General features: G+C 40.2%; 1 protein-coding gene across 1 annotated transcript in view; it reads right to left on the reverse strand.

The window, feature by feature from the left end:
* cfap54 (cilia and flagella associated protein 54) overlaps window positions 1-21,627 on the reverse strand; it is a 40,599-nt gene that overhangs the window by 10,085 nt on the left and 8,887 nt on the right. Inside the window, exons 18-55 of the mRNA XM_036577533.1 lie at window positions 21,180-21,318; window positions 20,964-21,038; window positions 20,718-20,839; window positions 20,427-20,609; window positions 19,978-20,070; window positions 19,630-19,815; window positions 19,411-19,541; window positions 18,715-18,862; window positions 18,315-18,470; window positions 18,010-18,132; window positions 17,755-17,883; window positions 17,086-17,227; window positions 16,655-16,747; window positions 16,428-16,554; window positions 16,244-16,340; window positions 16,065-16,150; window positions 15,218-15,427; window positions 14,733-14,899; window positions 14,198-14,388; window positions 13,864-14,061; window positions 13,356-13,534; window positions 12,845-12,980; window positions 12,528-12,642; window positions 12,191-12,346; window positions 10,327-10,518; window positions 10,137-10,224; window positions 9,858-10,028; window positions 9,690-9,756; window positions 9,207-9,392; window positions 6,292-6,378; window positions 6,011-6,130; window positions 3,139-3,192; window positions 2,898-3,048; window positions 2,626-2,780; window positions 2,263-2,414; window positions 1,940-2,075; window positions 1,080-1,242; window positions 504-664 (exon numbers count right to left, since the gene is read on the reverse strand). Of these exons, the coding sequence (XP_036433426.1) occupies window positions 504-664; window positions 1,080-1,242; window positions 1,940-2,075; window positions 2,263-2,414; window positions 2,626-2,780; window positions 2,898-3,048; window positions 3,139-3,192; window positions 6,011-6,130; window positions 6,292-6,378; window positions 9,207-9,392; window positions 9,690-9,756; window positions 9,858-10,028; window positions 10,137-10,224; window positions 10,327-10,518; window positions 12,191-12,346; window positions 12,528-12,642; window positions 12,845-12,980; window positions 13,356-13,534; window positions 13,864-14,061; window positions 14,198-14,388; window positions 14,733-14,899; window positions 15,218-15,427; window positions 16,065-16,150; window positions 16,244-16,340; window positions 16,428-16,554; window positions 16,655-16,747; window positions 17,086-17,227; window positions 17,755-17,883; window positions 18,010-18,132; window positions 18,315-18,470; window positions 18,715-18,862; window positions 19,411-19,541; window positions 19,630-19,815; window positions 19,978-20,070; window positions 20,427-20,609; window positions 20,718-20,839; window positions 20,964-21,038; window positions 21,180-21,318 (5,265 nt within the window). The remainder of the gene's footprint in view (window positions 1-503; window positions 665-1,079; window positions 1,243-1,939; window positions 2,076-2,262; window positions 2,415-2,625; window positions 2,781-2,897; window positions 3,049-3,138; window positions 3,193-6,010; window positions 6,131-6,291; window positions 6,379-9,206; window positions 9,393-9,689; window positions 9,757-9,857; window positions 10,029-10,136; window positions 10,225-10,326; window positions 10,519-12,190; window positions 12,347-12,527; window positions 12,643-12,844; window positions 12,981-13,355; window positions 13,535-13,863; window positions 14,062-14,197; window positions 14,389-14,732; window positions 14,900-15,217; window positions 15,428-16,064; window positions 16,151-16,243; window positions 16,341-16,427; window positions 16,555-16,654; window positions 16,748-17,085; window positions 17,228-17,754; window positions 17,884-18,009; window positions 18,133-18,314; window positions 18,471-18,714; window positions 18,863-19,410; window positions 19,542-19,629; window positions 19,816-19,977; window positions 20,071-20,426; window positions 20,610-20,717; window positions 20,840-20,963; window positions 21,039-21,179; window positions 21,319-21,627) is intronic.

The raw sequence follows: 21,627 nt of genomic DNA on the forward strand, positions 1-21,627 counted from the left end.
AATCACAGACATGAGAACTGTACCGTCCTGTTCAACTGTCTGATTTATTAAACTGTCAACAGCTAAGCTACGAAAAGCTAACTTTGCTAGATATCTGATTTTATTCTGCAAGGGTATTTATCATTAGATCTCATATTAAAATGGATGGTAGCAAATACAGTAACAGATAAAGTTTAGTTTACATTTTGAGCTGCTCGTTCGAAGTTTTGACACTGAGCTGCAGTTGGGGTTTTTCACTTTGTTTAATCCTATTTTAATTTAGAAAATGGATTCTAAACTTATCTGGATAAGAACCATAATCTGGCCGGTATGTTTGACAGCCCTGCCCTAAACCATAGGCTTATTCAGTTATTAATCTTTAGGCTTATTATTCACAAATATTCAGTGACTACTATAAAATTAGTATGTAAGGTAAGTAGCGGAATGCGGAATGAGGAATGAAAGTCTAAAGCCTCTGATATGTCCTTAGTGGAGTTAATCTGTGCAGCAGTGTGAATTTTTGCCTGCAGAACGGAGGTGCTCTCCTCTGGAGATCTTCCACAATGGGTGTTCATCTTAGCTCCCTGCAGAAGCAGCAAAGCCTGGGTGTCTGGGTCTCCCCAGGCCTCGGCCTCAGCAAGACCTTCTTTCAGCAGCCTGGCTGCCTCCACACTGCTGTCCACACCTGCGCGCACAAACATGTTCTACAGCCACACTGTTTGTATTTATTGAGCAGTTGTTTTGGGACTAAAAAATTGGCAGGGTTTTCAGGTCAGGTCTCAAGTTCACATGACAACCACTATTTTGAGTCTGTGTTTTAAAACAGGAAATGTGGGTAGTTTTCACTAAACACTGCTCTGAAAAACATTATAATGTATTACATTAAAAAAGTAATAGTGCAATTAATTTATCATTTTAATAAAAAAAAACTGAGACAATATACTCGGCCACCCAGAAGTATAAGCAGCTCAGAAAATGTGTTTGTGTGCGTGAGAGAATATAAAGCCTCATATTTGAAGAGGAGCCAAAAAAATACATTTATATCACTACACAGAATTGAGCAATACTGTGCTGGTTTATAATTGGTGTGGCTTGCTGACCTGGGTATATAGCGGTCCCAGGGACATGAGCTGTGAGACTCTGGACCACAGTCAGTCTGCAGCGCAGCCAGAGGGAGCGGCCCATGCGCTCCATGGCCTCCACTCCAGCCGGCATGTCCAACAGCTGGGGGTAAGGAGCACGGTCAGACTCCTGCAGTCCTCTCTGTACATGAACGGCAACACACATGCAAAGCAGATTAGACTAAACACTTCCATGAAATGTTTACAATGGCAACACTCATGTGACATGACTGTCACATAAATACAGGGTTTTGAGCAATGCATAATTGTAGCTAGATTTGTTAGTGAACATTTAAAAAAAATCTAGGACAGAACAAAAGAAGCCTCTCTGTTTTTTCCATACTGTAGCAGTGTGTAAAAAATATTGACTGAGTATCTCAAAATAACGACTTATTTTCTCAAAATATTGACTAAGTATCTCATAATAATGACTTATTTTTTCAAATCATTGACTTAGTATCTCAAAATAAGATCTAAAAATAAAAAAAATATATATTTACTTATTTCCTTGAGGTACAATGTTGGAATAATGAGTTATAATGAGATATTTATTGAAGTTATTTTGGGATAATAAGTCATTATCATGAAATACTAAGTCCTTATTTTGCGATGTCATTATTACAAGATATTAATTTTGACATAGTAAGTCATTGTTTAGACACAGCAAGTCAATATTGTGAGAAATTAAGTCATTTAATTAAGCCAAGATACTAAAGATACTAGTCTCTAAAATGCAAAGCTACTTGTAAATCTCTCTGTCAGAGGCTGCTAAATATCTGAAGGCAAGGTAGATGTGTAAGGGAGATTTGGCGTCTCTAATGGGGGGGATGGCAAAGTACCTGTTGAAGTTTGGCTTTGACAATGGATTGTTTAAGTGCAGAGGATGGAGCTCTGGGGGGCAAATGAGGGGGATTCTTGCTTTGAAACAGAGGAGATTCCTGCAGCAGCCTCAGAGCAGACGCAGCCAGATTGGCACTGCAGGAGAGGATGCAGGACATGTTTACACACATACACACAGCTTTATATTTATGTATACACACAGACACTCGCATTGTTGTCAGGCCTAAACCAAGTCTAAACCTAAGCCTACGGTTATTTACAGTCAGGATATTTTTGGTCTAAAGATATACAAAAACACACATGCAATGCATTTCATGTTTACCTGTAGGCAGTTTTGCCCTGCTGCAGACTGAGGCTGGACAGCAAAAGTCTAGTCTCCACAGCCAGCTCCAGCTCCTCAGGGTCAGTATGGATGTTCTGAAGGGCAAAGAGCTGAGAGCTTAACTGGCTGGAGGCCTCTCTCAGCATCAGAGCCTGTAGGAAGAAAACGTGGTCATTACTAATGCACAGGGTAGGCCAAGTGAATACCTGAAAAAAGGCTACAAATGTGAACCAGAGCAGGGAGTGTCACCCCATGTAACACTATGATTAAGTCTCTCTTACTTTGACATGGTTTCCAGCAATTTCTAACAAATAATAATTATGTGACATGTTTAATAGAGTAAAAGACTGTAATGGTTGGCACCTTGACTTGGCCCAGAGTAAGCTTGTCCTTCTGGGGCTCTAGCTGCAGGCCTTCGGTCTCCATGCTGTTTGTGGTGGGGCTTCTGCAGGGAGACTCTTTGCTGGGCAAGCTAGAAGAACTGGCCACACTGCATCTCACCTGAGACTCTAATACTTCTGTATGTTCACACACAAACACGTGGACATGTAGTGTTTTTTTAATCAAACTATTAATTTGCTGATCGTCTTTTAAAAAAGCAATTCTATTTTTAGTGTTATAATAGAGTGAAGCACCTGATGAAAGTGGCTCAGGTAGGTCATAAATAGTGTTGCACATGGCCACGATGAGTTGAAGTCTGGCCAGAAGGAGATGACAGGTCAGGCTATTGCCATACAGTGCCATGATTTCTCCACTGGGCCTCCTGTTCACCACCTCCTCCAGAGCCTAGTGAGAGTAAAACAAAGCAAGTTCTGTTGTATAAGAAAGACCTGCCTTCCCGTTTACTGCATAAAAAAGAACACAGAAGGTTCTCACCTCGAGATTTGAAGGATCCATGATGGGCTTACAATTAGTAAACTTCTTTCGTGCCTGTGCATGCAGTAAACAGTTCAATAAGAAGATACAATATGCTGTTAAAAATCGTATTTACAGTACTGTGCAAACATCATAGAACAGAGACCCTTCATGTATTTAATTTCAAGTCAAAACCGCCATTAAGTCACTCATCTTTCAGCGTCAGGAAGAAAAGCATATTTAACATGAGCCTCAACAACTAAATACAATGTTACATTATTTAGTACTTTGTGTGTCCATTTTTAAGGAGATCTGATTTCAATTTTGCCAAGAGATTTGAAATCTAGTAATCCCAAACACATTCAGGGGAGGGTTTGGCTCTGGGGTGGCCAGTCCATGGTTCTGAGAGCACCAGCTGCTTGCAAATTTTCTTCTTTTCTGTCCATTTCCTTTTCTCAGCAACAGCTTTCTGACAGCTTCACATGCTTTCAGACCCATAGTGATGAGTGTAGATTTTTTCAGATCTGAAGCAAGAGTGCAGCTTGATCTTTTGGTGACAGTTTTAATGGTCTACCAAGTCTTGCACAGTTGTTAGCCCCATTTGTCTGTGCCTTTTAATAATTTAGAACTCCTGTTTTGGAAACTGTTTTTTTTCACTTATTTTCCTTTGACTTTCCTGTGTTTAACACAAGTGGGTTAACTAATCTCCTCAGAAATATCTCCTGAAAAATGAACAACTTGTATGTAATGACTGCTTTGACTGAAAATTAAATAAATGAAAGGTTTTCTGTGACTTTTGCACATTGCTGTATGTGTATACAAGTAACAAACCATAGGTACTACTTTAGCACCTTTATAAGCCACAATCAAGCTAAATAATCTAATCTGTTAATAAATATATTGCAATATTACAAAAATATATAGTAGATATATAGTATAGTGCTACTGCTTCACCAAGAAGCCAAGAGGTCACCAAGATGGCTACCAGCATTCCTAAACTGTGAGTTGCCAGATTTTAATCCATTGCCATCCTTGTTAAATTAGATTTATTATCCTCTATTTGTCAATATTATGGGTAGCAAGTGAATAAAATATTGAACTGATGAAAAAAAAATCTTGTTTGGGCTTTGAAAGCTTTGCATCATAAGGTAAGGGAGACATCTTGCTGACCTCTGGCTGATTGTTGTTTAGGTTGTTAGTTGGATTTACAAAGAAATATTGTAATAAACGCCCACTTTGTTTGTAGGTTGTTTATCTAAATTCTTAAGCTGCATTTATTCATACTGTCTGCATTTCTAGAAGATTTATTAGCATGGGGTTTTTTAAAACAATCTAGAAGTTGTAGGGGAGTTAGAGCTCATATATACCAAATATCTGTATGTCAGCCCACACCAGAGTAGCATAAATGGTTTAGAACTGCAAAATCAAGGAACTTGGTGTATATTTCAACTGCAGAATTACATGTAAACAAGCGCATGTCTAAGCCATTTGCCTAGCTTTTTATTGTGTAAAGTTAGGTCACTCAGGCATAAGACTGATGAGCTTTACTGTGTATCTCTGCAGAACAATTCTGCAGTGGTGGCAGTAACTGAAACACGGTTAAACAGCAGTTTTTCAGACTCTATTGTTTCACTTCCTGGATACGGCTTACACTGTAAACACAGGTATACCTCAGCTGGTGGCGGAGTGGCATTGTACGTCAATAACAGAATACCACAAAAGAGACTGGCGGAGCTGGAAGGAAGAAACACTGAGTGTTTGTGGCTATGACTCAGGCCATCATGACTCCCACTGTCATAACTGCTATGATCTATTTCTCCCCCCTTCTACTTCTAAGGAGTTCCGCTCAGACGCAGAGGTTACAGAATCTCTGGAAAGCTTCTACAATCCGTGCAGTGCCCAAGATGAGGTCCCTTACCTTTCCTCAGGACTATCAGCAGATAGCATTATTAAGCATTGTTGGCAAAGTTCTTGAATGCTTACTTTGGGCCATCTTAGTCTCTTAAGTCAGTCAATTAATAAAACTGTCACAGCACGGCTTCATAAAGAATAGGTCTACTGTGTTTGCTCTGGTCTATATTGTTCAGAGCTGACATAATGCTGTGAACAAAATTTCAAAAAGTGATGTTCATGCTACATTCATAAGGTTGATCACTGCCGGCTCTTGTCTGCTATTGCGAACCATGGCATCGCACGTTCACTCTGGAACACACTTAGCTTTAGGAAAGGGGAAGACAAATCTAGAGCCACCAATGCCTGAGGAAAGAAAGTACAACCCAGGATTTATTATTTAAGTAATAGCAAGACGTGCTGGGCTCCCTACAGAAGTCATGGCGCAGGTGTACGTGTCCTTCTTAAGACCTGTGCTGGAGTATGCTTCTCCACTTTGGGCCGGTTTGCCAAAGAAACCAATTTCTGACTTAGAGAGCGTACAGAGATGTTGTCAAATTACTGGTGTTCCTCCCACACATTTTCAGTCCTTGGAGGAGAAATGAGGCAACATTTAGGGAGTTTAAACGACACCTGCAAGATCAAACCAGTCCATTATATGAATTTCTGACTGTCACAAAGTACAGACTCCGTAATGAGAGAAATATTAGCATTTCCACGAGCAAGACAGTCAGACACCAAAGATCATTTTTGGCAAGAGCATACAAGATGTATCCTACCTAAAATATATGTTATTTTGTACAGTTTGTGTATTTTATGTTGTATTTTGTGATGTATGTTGTAATTGTCTGTTGTTATATGTTGTAGTGTTTCACCGTTCCAGGACTAAGCTGTAATGCAGCTTATGTATTTTAAGTGTGCCTTTGCATGTATGCATAGGTATGTACACAAATTGCTTGCAGTAATACACTTTGAACTTTGATATATATTTATGATGTTATACCCAAGCCTTCTCTGCTCCAGTGTAGCTCCTGTGGGACAGTGGGACGTCCTCTCCTAAAATGAGACTGTATATCTCTCTTACTGCCTCTGCAAACAGGCCCAGCTCTGTCAACACCTTCACCTGCACACAAAACAGAGTATGCATTTTATAACCAAGCTGTTCAGATATTAACAGCTTCCTCATATCAAAAGGACACTTTTTAAAATTTCAACCACAGTGTGATTAGTCTAAATTGTAAATTAATTAGTATGAGCAAAAAGTGATACATAGCAGTGGCACACCTTCAGTATTCTGCAGCCTACAGTGAGGTGTGGGTCTCGACAAACGTTGCTGGCTATATATTGGTAAAGAGCCAGCAAAGGAAGAACCTGCAACCAGACATAGAAACATTACATATGTATAAACTAGATTATGCAAGGAGAATTCTTTGCAACTAAACATAATTATTTATGTTACCACTACAGATTCAAACACGAGTTACATGCTTGTTCATAAACAGGAAAACAGGAGATATGAATTTAGCATCCGAACAGAGCCAACAAAGCTATACATATTGTTTTTATTCATTTATTATTATTAACATGTTTTAATACCAAGTACTATTAATTCCCTCAATTTATTTCACGTGATTATTGTGTTTTAACTAGTTATTTTAATAACACACACACAATCACACACACACACTTTCCAAGCTGCTTATCCTCCTTTGTTGCAGGGGGTGCTGGAGCCTATCCTAGCGCTCACTGGGCGGAAGGCAGGAAACTCCCTTGACAGGTCACCAGTCCATCACAGGGCAGACATATACAGACATACACATTCACACACACACTCACAGGGGCCAATTTAGCATCTCCATTTCACCTGACTGCATGTCTTTAGACTGTGGGAGGAACCCAGAGCACCCGGAGGAAACCCACATAGACACGGGGGACAACATGCAAACTCCACACAGAAAGGACCCTGGTCACCTGGCTGGGGAATCGAACCCAGGCCCTTCTTGCTGTGAGGCAACAGCGCTAGCCACTTTACACTAGCTATAAAGAAGTAAATGTACACTATGAAATATGAACCTGTGTGGTTGAATGTAACAATTAGGCCTTCTCGCTTCTAGCAAATGTGGAGCAAAAGTAGCTTAGGCTAACAGCTCCACACATAAATACACAGATTTATTTACTCAGATTTGATTGTATATGCCTAAAACTTGTCAATGTGGTTTAAGACAGCCGGAACTTGTGCTGTGATGAAACTGTAGCATGATACCTGCTACTGGAACAGCACCAGGCACTAGCGAGAGGTAGTTGTAGTAATATTTGATTCAAATATCAGTCTATATAACCATAATAAGCAATCCAAGAGCAGTCTGTGAAGATCCTGAAGGTGACACCACCGTGGTGAGCCTCATATTCAACAGTAATGAGTCTGCCCACAAAAAGGAAGTCAAGCAGGTGGTGCCCTGGTGCAGTCACAACCACCTGTTCCTGTACAATACAAAAGACTATATATATGGTGGTGGACGCACGTCCCACTCTCCTTCAAAACCATTGACTCTGTGGTTTCCACTGTGGAGTCACTCAAGTTCCAGGGCAAAACCATATGCAGTGAAAAGAAAGAAATCTCCAACAACTAACAAAATACTACATGTCCACACATATTATCTTAAACATACAGTGTTTTTAATAATACACTATCGCATTATTATCACAAACTGTGTTAACAGGCATAGTAATTATCATGGTATCATTATGGCAATGTTTATATCGCCATATGCCTATTTTGTAATATACTGTAAATAATAGCTGATTTCATAGTCATGAGACTCTACACATATGCATAATTTAATACACTATATTGCCAAAAGTATTTGCTCGTCTGCCTTCACACGCATATGAACTTGAGTGACATCCCATTCTTAATCCATAGGGTTTAATATGATGTCGGCCCACCCTTTGCAGCTATAACAGCTTCAACTCTTCTGGGAAGGCTTTCCACAAGGTTTAGTTGAGTGTGTTTATGGGAATTTTTGACCATTCTTCCAGAAGCGCATTTGTGAGGTCAGACACTGATGTTGGACGAGAAGGCCTGGCTCGCAGTCTCCGCTCTAATTCATCCAAAAGGTGTTCTATCAGGTTGAGGTCAGGACTCTGTGTAGGCCAGTCAAGTTCTTCCACACCAAACTCGCTCATCAATGTCTTTATGGACCTTGCTTTGTGCATTGGTACGCAGTCATGTTGGAACAGGAAGGGGCCGTCCCCAAACTGTTCCCACAAAGTTGTGAGCATGAAATTGTCAAAAATCTCTTGCTCTGCCGAAGCATTAAGAGTTCCTTTCACTGGAACTAAGGGGCCGAACCGAACTCCTGAAAAACAACCCCACACCATAATCCCCCCTCCACAAAACTTTACACTTGGCACAATGCAGTCAGACAAATACTGTTCTGTTCATGGAAAGCCATTCCATGAAGCTCTCTATGTACTGTTCTTGAGCTAGTCTGAAGGCCACATGAAGTTTGGAGGTCTGTAGCAATTGACTCTGCAGAAAGTTGGTGACCTCTGCGCACTATGCGCCTCAGCATCCACTGACCCTGCTCTGTCATTTTACGTGGCCTACCACTTCATGGCTGAGTTACCGTCATTCCCAGTCGCTTCCACTTTGTTATAATACCACTGACAGTTGACTGTGGAATATTTAGCAGTGAGGAAATTTCACAACTGGACTTGTTGCACAGGTGGCATCTTAGTACCACGCTGCAATTCAATGAGCTCCTGAGAGCAAGCTATTCTTTCACAAATGTTTGTAGGAGCAGTCTGCATGCCTAGATGCTTGGTTTTATACACCTGTGGCCATGGAAGTGATTGGAACACCTGAATTCAATGATTTGGATGGGTGAGTGAATACTTTTGGCAATATAGTGTATATTCATGTCTGTTGGGTCCTTTAACACAGGATCTGTCATATCTGCTGTCTTGTCTCTCATTATACTGTATTCTATTTTTATTTTATTTTCATTTTATTTTTTATATCCCCTTTAGATAATGTGTTATTTTCTTTTGAACATTAGTTGTCTGTGTGCTTGTCCGGTCTGTTTAGTATATGTCATACATGTGTGCACTCGTCAGGACAAATTTCTTGTGTTGTACATATTTGGCAAAATAGTGATTCTGATTTTGAAAAGTGTTCATGTGTGAGCTTGCAGTACCATTAGGTGATGCCCTGAGGTGTAGAGTGAGTGGCATAAGAAACCCAAGCTGGCCACAGCATTGGCAGCAATGTCCCATTCTGGATCAGAGAACAGATCCACTCCAGTGATAAGTTCCATCTTTATCGAGTAAGAAGAGTACTCCAGATCATTATCAGGATGCGGCAGGGACGCCTTCAGCAGGCACTGAACAGTACACAAATAAACACATTAGACAAACAAGCAAGTGAACACTGTTGAGTGATAACAACATTTAATAAACTCTATAAACTCCCCAGTCTCATGAATAATTTACATATTAGATTCTTAGCAGTTACCAAATAAGTTATACTAATCAATAAAAAACCCCAATGCATTCTATAATTCTTACATTCCCTTCATCAAAGGAATTTGCTACTTCCTTGTCAAAGCAAAGAATACCATATTTCCTTGCTTTTTCCATTTTCATTATTCAGAAAAAGTTGTTGGTGACTAAGCTTTTACCTTGAAGAGTTTGGCGGAGAGAAGACAGCATTTAGTATGCTGGCTGATGTTAGACGTTAGGATATACCTGTAGACAGACATACATCAACAGTGTGATCATATTACTGAAATATCGCTGAAGTGAAAGCTTTCGAAATTGATACTGATGTCAGATTTAATTTTACACACTGAGCAATTTTGGCCGACAGCAAAGCTCCCTGGAGACAGCCCCATATGCCAGCATGCTTCAGGGGCTGTTGAGAGGAGCTGCTGGCCCACGATTCTCCATCCCAAGATTCCAGCACCCCGGTGCTCTGCAGGGCACAGTCCAGAGCCTTGCTCCAGTGTGAAGAAGCAGCCCTGTGCACACACACACATAAAAACAAGCATGCCATTATTCTTAATGACTTATTAGTCATGATTAGTAATTGAGATATACAAGTGCAACAACTCATTCATAGAACATACTTTTGATTCCCATTGTAGAAATGCAGATTCCCAAGGTCATGCAGGGCCTGAACCTCAAGTGAGTTGTATTTATTTGCCTGAAGGTATTCTGCATTAGTGGACAAAGAGAGGTAGTTTGTGAATTGGCCATGCAACTGTGAAACAATGTCAACAAAAAAAGGTACTAAATGTCTGTGTGGGGTATTCTCACTGATAGAGCTGTTGTAGGAAGAGATTACAGTCTGGATGTTGGAGAGGGGCAGAGGGGAGCTGTACACAGAACCAACAGTGCTGTAGTCTTCATTGGTCAGGTCTGGAGGGCCAATGGAAGGTGCAGTGGTGGCTGCTATGTTGAACTCTACTCTGCCCCTGCATAACTCCTTACAGAACGGTAACTCCATTGCTAAAGAAGTGAGGAAACAAACGTATTATGAGACATCATGAAATCCCCAATATAAGCCCCAAAATTTAGCAAGCATCTCCCTTTAAAGTGATGGTTTGGCAAAAAAATTACACAATTTTCCCTTTACTTCAAATAATCAATCACCCAAGACATGTTTGGTGTCATACAGTTATGTGAAAAAGCAAATACAGCTCATGAAATGTTCTGTTTTTTTGACATATATGGGCATATTAGCATTTGATCAACAGAAAAACAAAGGAACTTTGACTTTGCAATCATTTATTTGACTTTGCAATCTTTATTCTGTTGGAAGGGTCACTTCTTCAGCTTCAACTTTTTAGCATGGCCTCACATTCTCCTCAAGCACTCTCTGGTATATAAGAGAATTCATAGTCGATTCTATGACTGTAAGTCGGCCAGGGCTTGAGGCAGCAAGGCAGCCGCGAACCATAACATGATTTATAGTTGGTATGAAGTTCTTCTGATCAAATGCTGTCTTTGGTTTTCGACAAACATAGCTTTTGGCCAAACAACTCTCAACAAATCTATGACTCGTCTGTCCGTAGCACATTGTTCCAGAAGTCCTGGTCCTTGCCTAGATATTGTTTAGCAAACTTTGGTATTGCCCTGATGGTCTTTTTAGACAGCAAATGCTTCCTTCTCACACACCACACATGGAGGTGAAATTGTGCACTCTAGTTCTCATGGCTGATGCATGCACTTTGACAAGGCAGCCTGGCTGGGACATGTTGGCGTGGTTTAGATCATCTCTACTTCTCTACTCTAGATAATCTTCCAGACAACAGAAAGATTGATTGCTAATATGTTGGAAACATCCTCAAACTCCTTCACAGACTCATAGGCATCAACAATCGTCTTTCTGAAGGCCTCAGAGAGCTCTTTTTCATCAAGGCATGACGACTCCCCAAGCTCCAACAACAAAGAGCAAACTAGACCAAATATCTGAGGTTTAAATATGAGGTTTAAAGTTCCTCTAATGGTGTTAATGGTCTTATGTAATCATTAGCACCTGATTGGGTGCACCTGATTTCAATTTGACACATCTGAAGAAGTGATCTACATATATATAGGGGTGTACTTACTTTCACTGGGTTTGCTTCTTTAGTAACAGAAGTAGTACAAGTAATTAAAATAATACAAGTCCATGTCAACCAAAAAGGTTTTGGGTGATACAGACTTCTATTACTTTTTATGATTTTTTATGTACATAATATAACTATTACTACTAACAGTAATAATTATATTAATAATAAGAAAAATGTATACAGTACCTTTCTAATACTAAAAGAAACTTTACAATCTGGTTACTATATAAATATACAGAAATGTACTATGTCACCAAGACAGAATGTATAAGAAGACTAAGAAACCGAGAAACAAGTAACATAATTGCAAACAGAAATTACTATTACTACTTCTACTACTACTACTAATAATAATAATAATCATGAGTGTTTGGTTACTTCTGATTGGTCCAACTTATCTATAGGCAGCTCATCAATAATTAAAATGACAGCTCTTGCTGTTTAAAAGTACTCCATTTCAAACTGCGATTGCAATATAAAAACGATTAATTTTTCAGGCCTAGTATTACGTGTGTGTGAATGGGTCTGAGCTGTAGATAGTGTGTAGGACACTGCAAGGGACTCACAATCTTGTGTGCCAGCCAGCAGAAGCTTAAGGAGCGTGCGGCTGTGCTGGAATGTGGATAATGTGTAACGGCTTTTGGCCAGAGTCTCTCTGAAACATCGCAGGGTATCTTCAACATCCAGTGGCACACACACCACACACATGGCTCTTCTCACCTCTGCACAAAAGAAAAAACAAACACCACTAACACAAACACACACAAACACAACTCTCTCTGTCTCAGTAACACATGACAAAATGGGGCTCGGCAAATGACTAACAGCCTTCCACACATTACCCACATACATAGCACAATTAGCAGGTGAAGTGCTATTAGTATGTTCAGGATCACTCTATACCTGCCAGCTCCAGAGGCTCTGGGCCTGCAGTGCTTTCTGTGCCTCTATGCTGACCCTCTGCACTGGAGGCCCAATATAAGAACAGCTGCTTGCCTGCATAGTTTCTACAGGAAATCTGTGAACAAAGGATAATTTCACAGTACAATTCCAGTGTATGTAGAATTATATATAGTCAGCACCTTAAACCCACACTTCAGTTGCCCACTTTTATAACTACTTCAACTTGTCTATTAATTTCATTGTAGTTGAAAAATAAATCGTATTGTTAATCACTGAATAATATGTGTAAAAGTCAAGTTTTTAAGCCTTATATTCACCTTCTCTCCAGTAGCTGTTTCTGTGTGAATAAAGTGAGGTTGAGGAACTGGAGGTCCTCCATAATAGGTAATTCTTTCCAGTAGTCTCCTCTGAGCATGTACCAATACAGGTGTAATCAGATGAGTGTAGTGCTCCCTGAAATATATCCAACAAAATGAGTGAATTAGCACACATTAAAATTGAGATCACATTAATGATTAAAGCAGCCCAACAGACTTTTGTCAACTAGGGAGAAAGGTCACCTTTAAATGGTGCACTTATGTCTGAAACATCATTACCAGTAAGGATGTGTCTATTCCTCACCAAAAAAAGGACTCTCATGCAGGGCCTTTGAAAAACATGTGATGTTGTCCCATTTGTGGGACAAAATCTCATTTAGACTGCTTTGATACTTCTTAAAACACACACACACACACACACACACACACACACACACACACACACACACAAAAACTTTACAAAAAGTCTAACTACTACCTCTCCACTCCCCATCCCAGCAGGAGAACTCACCGAGTATAGGAGTTGTAGAGCAAAGCAAGGTGGGCAAGAGTTTCCCACTTGGCCTGGTGGTAGAGGAGTTCCAAAGTGTGCAGCATCAGGTTCCTCAGCCAGCGTAGGTCCAACAATGCTCCAACGCTCAGTGGTCTGATGTCCAGCTCTTCACCTTCCCCATCGTACTCCTTCCACAGCTACCACAAACACAAGAAAAGCCCTCAGACTGAATACAGACATTGGCTGCTGAGTGAAATGGTCTGTAGCTAGGCATAAGCTATAAAACGATGAAACATATTTCTGATATCCAGTATCTTCTATGTTGAAATTTTGAAGAGTCAAAAAGGCTCTGTGAAAGATAGATTCCTATTTTTGCTAACTGTAGCAAAATTAGCAAAGGCAGTTTTAAAGATGTTGCATCTACAATTGAATGTAAAGGCCCAGTAAGAGTGCAATGTCTTCAAAATGTTGATTTTTCTTTATGTACTATATTTTCCTTCTTGATAATAAATATTTCCAGCCCTACCTGTAGCCTCTCCATCATGTCCATGAGCAGGTCAGAAGCCAGCACCAGCAGGGGTGTGAATAGTGTGTAAAACTGATCCAGAGTCAGTTTGCTCAGGGAGTCACGTTCTACCAGCAACACCATGGTGCTGAACTCGTCCCACAAAATCCTACACACCCACTGTAGAGATGTCCAAAGGCGGCCACGATGAGCCAGTACCTGCATGTAGGTCCATAAAGCATGAAGATATCACCAAAATTTGCAAGTCACACAGAAAGAGCAATATCTTACAATAAGTTTTTCTTTTAATAACTGCATTTGCCTTAAGTTTGAATAAAAGTGAATGTATGTGTACCATAGCTCTCCGGAGGTGTACTAAGGCCTTGTAGAGTGTGTCCAGTGGCTGAGAGACGATGCATTGTGTCAGAGTTGTTGGTGCAGCTGGCTCACTGCTGTCTGAGTCATTGGTCATCCATGTGCGTGGCGAGTCTAACTCACTTTCAACTTCACTCTCCACAGTCTCCTCTCCAACGATGTTTGTTGCTCCTTACATTTACATTTTATTTGGTATTGTAGAGACACATGAGGTTGTGCAAGCCAGTCAGACTGACAACATCATGACCTAACACTTCTAATGGCCAAGAATTTCAATATTTAAGTGAAATTCTGCTCAGTGAGTTTCCGGCTTTAAATAAGCAGTGCTCAGCCCTAGTCTTGTACCTTTACTAGATTACCAACCTGCAGTCCAATTTAACACATTTGACTTAAATATTTAGTTTCACAAAAATCTTAACTAGCCGGATCTGCCTCATGGGACACAAATCTGTCTAAAAAAAAGCCAAAATGTCAAGAAGCTACTATATAAAAGCTAGAAGGTTGTTTTTACTTACCCTGACTGTCTTTGGCTTTGTGGATGGGGTCTTTTTTAGGCTGAGGCATGGCTTTGAGAGTTGGCGGGCTCAGTTCAGGAGGTCTGATGTGTTGGGGAATGCTCTTCCATTTCACCAGTGTTCCAGTATGTGCCAGCGAGAATAGTAGTGGAGACATCTTGCTGTAACTGTAGTTTTTAAAGGCGTATAGAAAGAAATCTCACAACTGCGCTGAGAGGATGACACATTGTAGCTGAAGGTTGATGTTTCCAAAGCGTTAAATAAAACAAGCTAATAGCAAAAATAAATGTTTCAATATGACAGCATAATAGCACAACAGTTCAATAGTACAATACAGCACAATCCTTGGTACACATTAAAAGACTCACATGTGCCATCCAAGTAGGCTTTTTAGAGCTAACAAACTGTGTGTATGCAGCTCGACAAGTGTAAATGTAAAAATGCATCCTGCAGCACTGTGGTATAGTAGTAATATATGACAGTACCAGTGCTGGAGAGCTCTGGCTTGGGGCTGCAGGCTCTTCCTCAGCAGACCCATGTGGGCTTGGGCCAGGGCCAAGTTGATGTAGCAGCGCCATGGCCACTCATCTGAGCACACCTGTCTCAGCCTCCTCCGCCGCTGGTGCCGCCTGATCAGTGGAGTCAGCAGCTTCAGTAGGGTCTCCATCGCCTTTCCATCTCTGCCACGCCACAAGCTGCATCAACATGAAGTACAGACATGACACAAATTCCAGAGAGAAAGGAAACATTCAACAAAAAAGAACACAATTTTCCACTTTTCAGAAATGTATTAGATTAAATTTAGTTTTGCAGGGCTAATGTAGGTAGCAAGTAATAGAAGCTTATATCCACCTATTAGCATTGTGCAAACTAAAAAAAAAAGCAAAAGAGCAAGATTAAAATGTATTATTCAAGATGGCTGCCTCTACTGTTTTTAGCTATTCAGTTTACTTTTGTTCATTTTTTAGTAAACACTATGTCAAACAGGGTCGGAAACAACGTGAGAAAACTACTTGAAATTTACACCTGTATGTGATGATTTAGTTGGCACAGTTCTACGTGGTTTGTTATAAGCTCCCATTGCTTTTTAGCAACATCAGCCTCGAAGCTCTTAGCAAAACTGCTTCAGAGCCCAAATATGGTCATACAACCAAGACATATTTGGGCTCTGAAGCGGTTTTGCATAAGAGCTTCAAGGCTGATGTTGCTAAAAAGTAATGGGAGCTTATAACAAACCACGTAAAACTGTGCCAACTAAATCATCACAAAGGTGTAAATAAGCTGCAAATTGTGCACACTTGATTTTTGAGGAACTATCACTTCAAAGCTTACTTCTCAGAGGTTTGGGTTCCTGGTCCAGACAACTTTTTTGAGACTTTCTTTTGTTTATCACTTTGCAAACTGCTGGCCTTCTGTTTCTGGTAAAAAAGTTAACAGGAGAAGTACAGCTTTATGTATAGGGCAGGCAAAAAAAGTGTACATATAGGTATATTGTAATTTAATTAATTTACTTTATTGCTGTACTCTATGACAGATGACGTGAATTTCTTCAGATCTTTCCTCATTTTTTCTTGAGGCTTCTTCAGGACTATCAAACCTTCATCTCGTCTGGTCAAAAATCACATATTTAAGACGCATAATCAGAAGGTCATATGATGCACCTGAAAACGTGTGAACACATAAACACACACAAACCTGCTTATCCAGTTGAAGATCTCCTGTCCCCACTGTGGCAGCAGCTCCAGCTGATCCTCCTGCAAGGCCCTTTGCAGCAGGAACACAGCAAACTCAATGAAGCAAGACTTGTGTTTAAACTTCATAACTATTGGAGTTGAAAAAACACATGCAGACAATACAGTAACTATGTGAGGGAACACAATGAATATGGTATTTCGTATGGTATATTAGGCTATCCAGTGTACCTTCTTTGAAGGCATTTCTGAGAGAGCTGCAACAAATAACCATATGAAGCACCATAGGGTCTTCATGGCCAGTGAGATCAGGATCAGGAGAACCTGTTACTTGAAAAAAAACACTGACACTGACCTGATTCTCTACAAAGGTCTCACGTTATCCATTTGCTTTTAATGTCAAATATTTTTAACATAAAATAAGGCAAAATATGGTCCCACGTTGTATAATGTTTTAGGGTCATTCTGTCTAAAAATAGACAAAAAGGAGACATTCATAAGCTACTACTCAAAGTCTCCCTTCACAGTGATTTACATAGGTCTACATTAAGAGTGAAAACAAGAGAACTTTGTACTTTAAAAAGGCCACAGAGTTCTATTAATGGTCCAGCCTGACAGACTGGAGACAGAATGACCCCTCTCTCTGACAGCTTGCTTTCTACCTTCTCTATTCCAGGTCGTGACATCACAATTCCCTAGTACTTCTGCTTTCTTGTGCCTCAAGGCACTATTCTCCAAAGACTTCAGCTGCTCACTAAGCTCCTCCTCACGAGCAAGCACTGCCTTCTTCTGGAGTTTCTCCCCCTGAAATGTGCAGAAAGCATTTTCAAATTCACTGTAATTCACTACAAATGCGTCATACAGCACTATGCAAAATGGCCATTAAATACAAGTTATTCATTTTTCAGCATCAGAGAAAAAATAGAAAAAAACATTTTAACAGAAAACAACACTGAAGCCACTAAATACAATATCAAAAGAAAAATATAACATCAAATATTTCAGTATTTAGCATATTCACCCTATGCCTTTGTTACAGCTTCCACTCTTTTTTGGAAGGTGGTAATGGTGACAGTTTTGGATGTCCACCAGGTCTTGCATGGTTGTTAGGAGTCCCATTTTCTCAGTATCTTTTCATAACATTTTGAACTCCAGTTTTACCTTCTAACCTCATCAGAAATATCTCCTTAAAAATGAATAACTCATACTTAATGGCCACCTTGACTGGAAATAAAAAAAAAGTGTTGTGTGACTTTTGCACATTACTGTATAGGTATGTTCTTTAATTCAAGTTGATGCAAGTCACTAAAAGTTTGGTAAAGAGCACTCACTCCTTCCTGCTCCACTTGTGCAGGCCTGCTGGGGGGCTGCTGAGGGTTCTCAAAGATTTCCTGTAGGAGTTTTTTGCCCTGTTCAATCACTGATGACGCCATACGGTACTCCTTGAAGGCTCGCAAGCCCTACATGAGCACAAGGGTGGCATTAAGGGTGCAGACCTTCTGACCACTGTGAGTTTTGCAATGGATTTGGTACTGAATGGAACCGACTGGAAAGACTGTTTGCATGCTGGTTATGAAATATGTTACCTTAGCTACATAGTATGTGATGCAGGCCACCATATGGTGCAGTGATTCAGTAGTAGCAGCTGGCCGTTTCTGCTTAAGCACTGCTGGGATTTCCTGCAGCACCATAAGACATTTTAACAACACCTGAAAGCAGAAAGAACTAATAATGGTTAGAAACTGTACTGTGCCATAGGATGAAGACTAAAGCTTCTTCTAAATCGTGGGCACTAGCTTGAAAATGCATGCAAGGATCCCTCTGTCTGAAAAGCAAATCTGGTCTCGGGCCAATAAGGAAGAGAAACTTTTATTAACCTATAGACTGTTACCTGAATCACAGGATCTGATGGGATCTGATAGTAGATAAGAGGTGCCAGGAGGCCGTAGCAGCTCACTACTGCCTGTAGGGCAGCACTGCCATCACTGAGATGTAGAGCCAGATCTATGGCCACCAGCATCCTCTCACACTCTGCAAGTCTGGCTTTCTGCAGAGGAAGTGATAAGAAGGGCATCAGAAGTATTAATGACCTGACCGGACTGAAGCTGCCACACAAAGATTCTGTCCATCAGCACTTCAAAATTCATTGAAATACTATAGCATCCTATAACATCCTATAACACTTAACATCCTATAGGACATAAAGTTCATTGGGCAGCTTTAAATAATGTAATAATTCACAAATAAAAATTAAATACATTCAATACAAAATATTTCATTTTATCACTAACCTGTCCCCAGATCAAGAGACTTTCATCCCAGAGGGTGTCACAATATAGTTCCCTCTCCTGTATGTGGATGTCTGTCTGAATGAAGATGGAAGAGAGAAAAAACTGCTGCATAAGAGGAGAGGACAGCTTCAGGACCTCGGGATGCAGCCTTCAGGGTTATAAAAGAAAGCAAACAAGACGTGCGTGGTCTTAAATTAGAATTTGAAAATAACACAAGGCATGTAAGCTTCTTAAAGGAATAGTCTGAATATCTTTTTTCCTTATCCCAAATGTAGTCAATCAGCCAAGACATGTTTAATGTCTGAAATTTGATTCTTTAGTTTTGCCCTGGAGCTACGAGTCTATTGTTTCTAACAAGTAATTAACATTATTAAACTACCTTTACAGAAAGGGACAAGGTACAGGCCAAATTCAGGCTTTGTAACAGCTGTTTTTCTTGCTTTGCAACAAATGCCCTTTTTATAGATATGCTATACAGTGTCAGAAACCACATAAGAAAGTCTATCTGAGATTATTTAAAAAGTCAGCATGGTTTGAGGTAAGTGCAGCTAATTTGCACAATGGGGTATAAGCATCCTTTAACTTGTGTACTTGTGATGTATTAGCTTCAAATACATCTTGGCTAATCAACTATATTTGTGATAAGCAGAATATTGCGTACACTTGGATTTGTGTTCATTAATATATTTCTTTAACCTTGTCTGAGCAAGCCCCTCAGGTTCTTTCTCATCAATAGGTTCCTGAGAGGCTGAGGGAAGTGTAAAGTGACTCCAAATCTCGCTGCAGGCTTTCTTAGCTAGTGTATGTTGGCCTGTTTGGTAAGCCACCTGGAACAGAGAGAGTCAAAGTTGATTGGTCTAAGCCTTACCTGTCACAACACATAAAACTGTGCCCCATAGTTCCACGTGCACCTACTTGAGCCAGGTGGGCCCAGGTTGACAACAGCGGTAAAGGCAGAGAGGCTAGGAGTGGTCTGGTGGTTTCTCCAATGGTGTTGCCGACTAGGTTACCTTGAGCATCGTAGGCAGCAACAGCAAATACATACTTCTGATTGGGCTCCAGCCCACTTATATGGAACAGACGTTCACCTCTAGAAGGAACCTGATTGAGATCATACACGACTTAATAGACAGATGCGGTGCAATCTACTGGGACAAAGTAGTCAAGGAGAAAATACAAATGTCTGTTTAAATGTACATGCTGTCACTTTCTATCTTATATCTTTGGAGATAATAAAAATAGAGTTAATAAAGAAAGGCCTACTGTATCGCCTGTGCCAGGAAGGTGGCTGTCTCCAATCCGCACTTTAAAATTACGACCCTCCGCTTCTCTACCATAAATACGGTACCAGCAAACCTGCACAAAAACAAAAGTACAACCAGAACATGTTCTTCAGCCTTAGACTCTATCAGTAGACAAATATCAGCTGTCCAAACAAAAACAGCTGCAAAGATTAGTTGACTTAGTTATGGAACAAAGTTAATGCATCATTTACTTCACCAAAGTACTTTACAGCGTCCTCTAATATACTTGGTTGTTCTAACTGACTGCACACTACAGGAAGAGTTGAGGGCTGTATGGCTTGTATAGTTCTGTTGCATCATAAAAAGACAGAGCTTTGAATAATGGCGATGATGTGAAGGGTGAGAAGTTGAGTAGTCAAATAATAATCAACAGACTGGATTGTAGTGCAGTGCCATCATGACAAGCACCTTCTCCTCTAGGGTATACACTGCTGGGGTGAAGGTCATAGACCAGTCAGTACATGAGAGCAGGACAGGAGGTGGAGGAGGAGGACTGCCATCTTCTATTCTTGATACCACCTCTGCAGGAGAAGAAGCACCAGCCAGTCTCTTCTCTTCAATTTCTGCTTTCTCCATTAACACCACAGCCTCCTGAAAGGCAGAGAAGACAGAAAATAATACAGACTGTCAGAAATTACTGTGTAGGCTCTGAGTGTTATTTTGTTTTATTTGTTTTATGAGATGAGTTTCCGCACTCACTTCAAGCAGCTTTTTGGTACTTCTGCTAGTGGGGTCTTTCCTGTAGGAAAGTAAAGCCTTCTGCATCAGGAAAAGAGCTTTGGAGATTTTGTTCTTTTTGATCTTCTCCAGCAGCACACTCTCTGTTTACAAGTACACCAAGAGGCTATGCTCAGATTGCTGCAGCATATATGTAAAGGCTGCAGTATACAATTTGGAGTGCATGGTCATTTGCAAAGATGCAAAGTTACAACCAGTTAATATCACCTGCTCTAGTTCTCTTTGAATGTGCTTCAGGCAGCTGCACCACTGACTTCTTTATGCCCTCAACATTCTCATCATCTGAGAAGAAGAAAAAGCAGCATCCAAGTCACATACTCTCTCTCTTTCTCTCTCTCTCTTTCTCTCCTTTTTTTTTCTTTTCTTTTTTGTTTGTTTGTTTGTTTTGTTTTATGTACATTAACCTAGGTGAACGTCTCTCACCTGGGGAGGTATCTAAGAGTTTAAGGAACACTCTGTGATGGAAAGCCAGCAGTTCAACCTGTATGTCCATGGAGAGGGCACTGACTGATGAAGCGCTGGTGCTCTCTGGCTGCCCACTCCGAGGAGCTCCACCAAATTTCTAAAAAAAAAAAAGAGAGAGAAAAGCCGCACTTTAAAGTTCATGATTCAGACATTGTTTTATGATAGTTGACATAAAGGTTTGGCCTAAAATGTATTTTTAAAATACATTCATGATCAAGAGGTACACGCAGAGAATTGCAAGGCAAAAAAAGTACTCAAAGAATACTTATTTTTTGGAATAACCACTACTATACCATTATCAACATTACATATGAAACTCAGAAAAACACATGTAGGTTAAGTTGTGATTTTGGATAGTAACTTTAGAAATATTTCAGTGCTATATTTGCACTGTAGATATTGTGAA

This window comes from Colossoma macropomum, unplaced genomic scaffold (genome assembly GCF_904425465.1).
Source record: "Colossoma macropomum unplaced genomic scaffold, Colossoma_macropomum, whole genome shotgun sequence".
Lineage (NCBI taxonomy): Eukaryota > Metazoa > Chordata > Actinopteri > Characiformes > Serrasalmidae > Colossoma > Colossoma macropomum.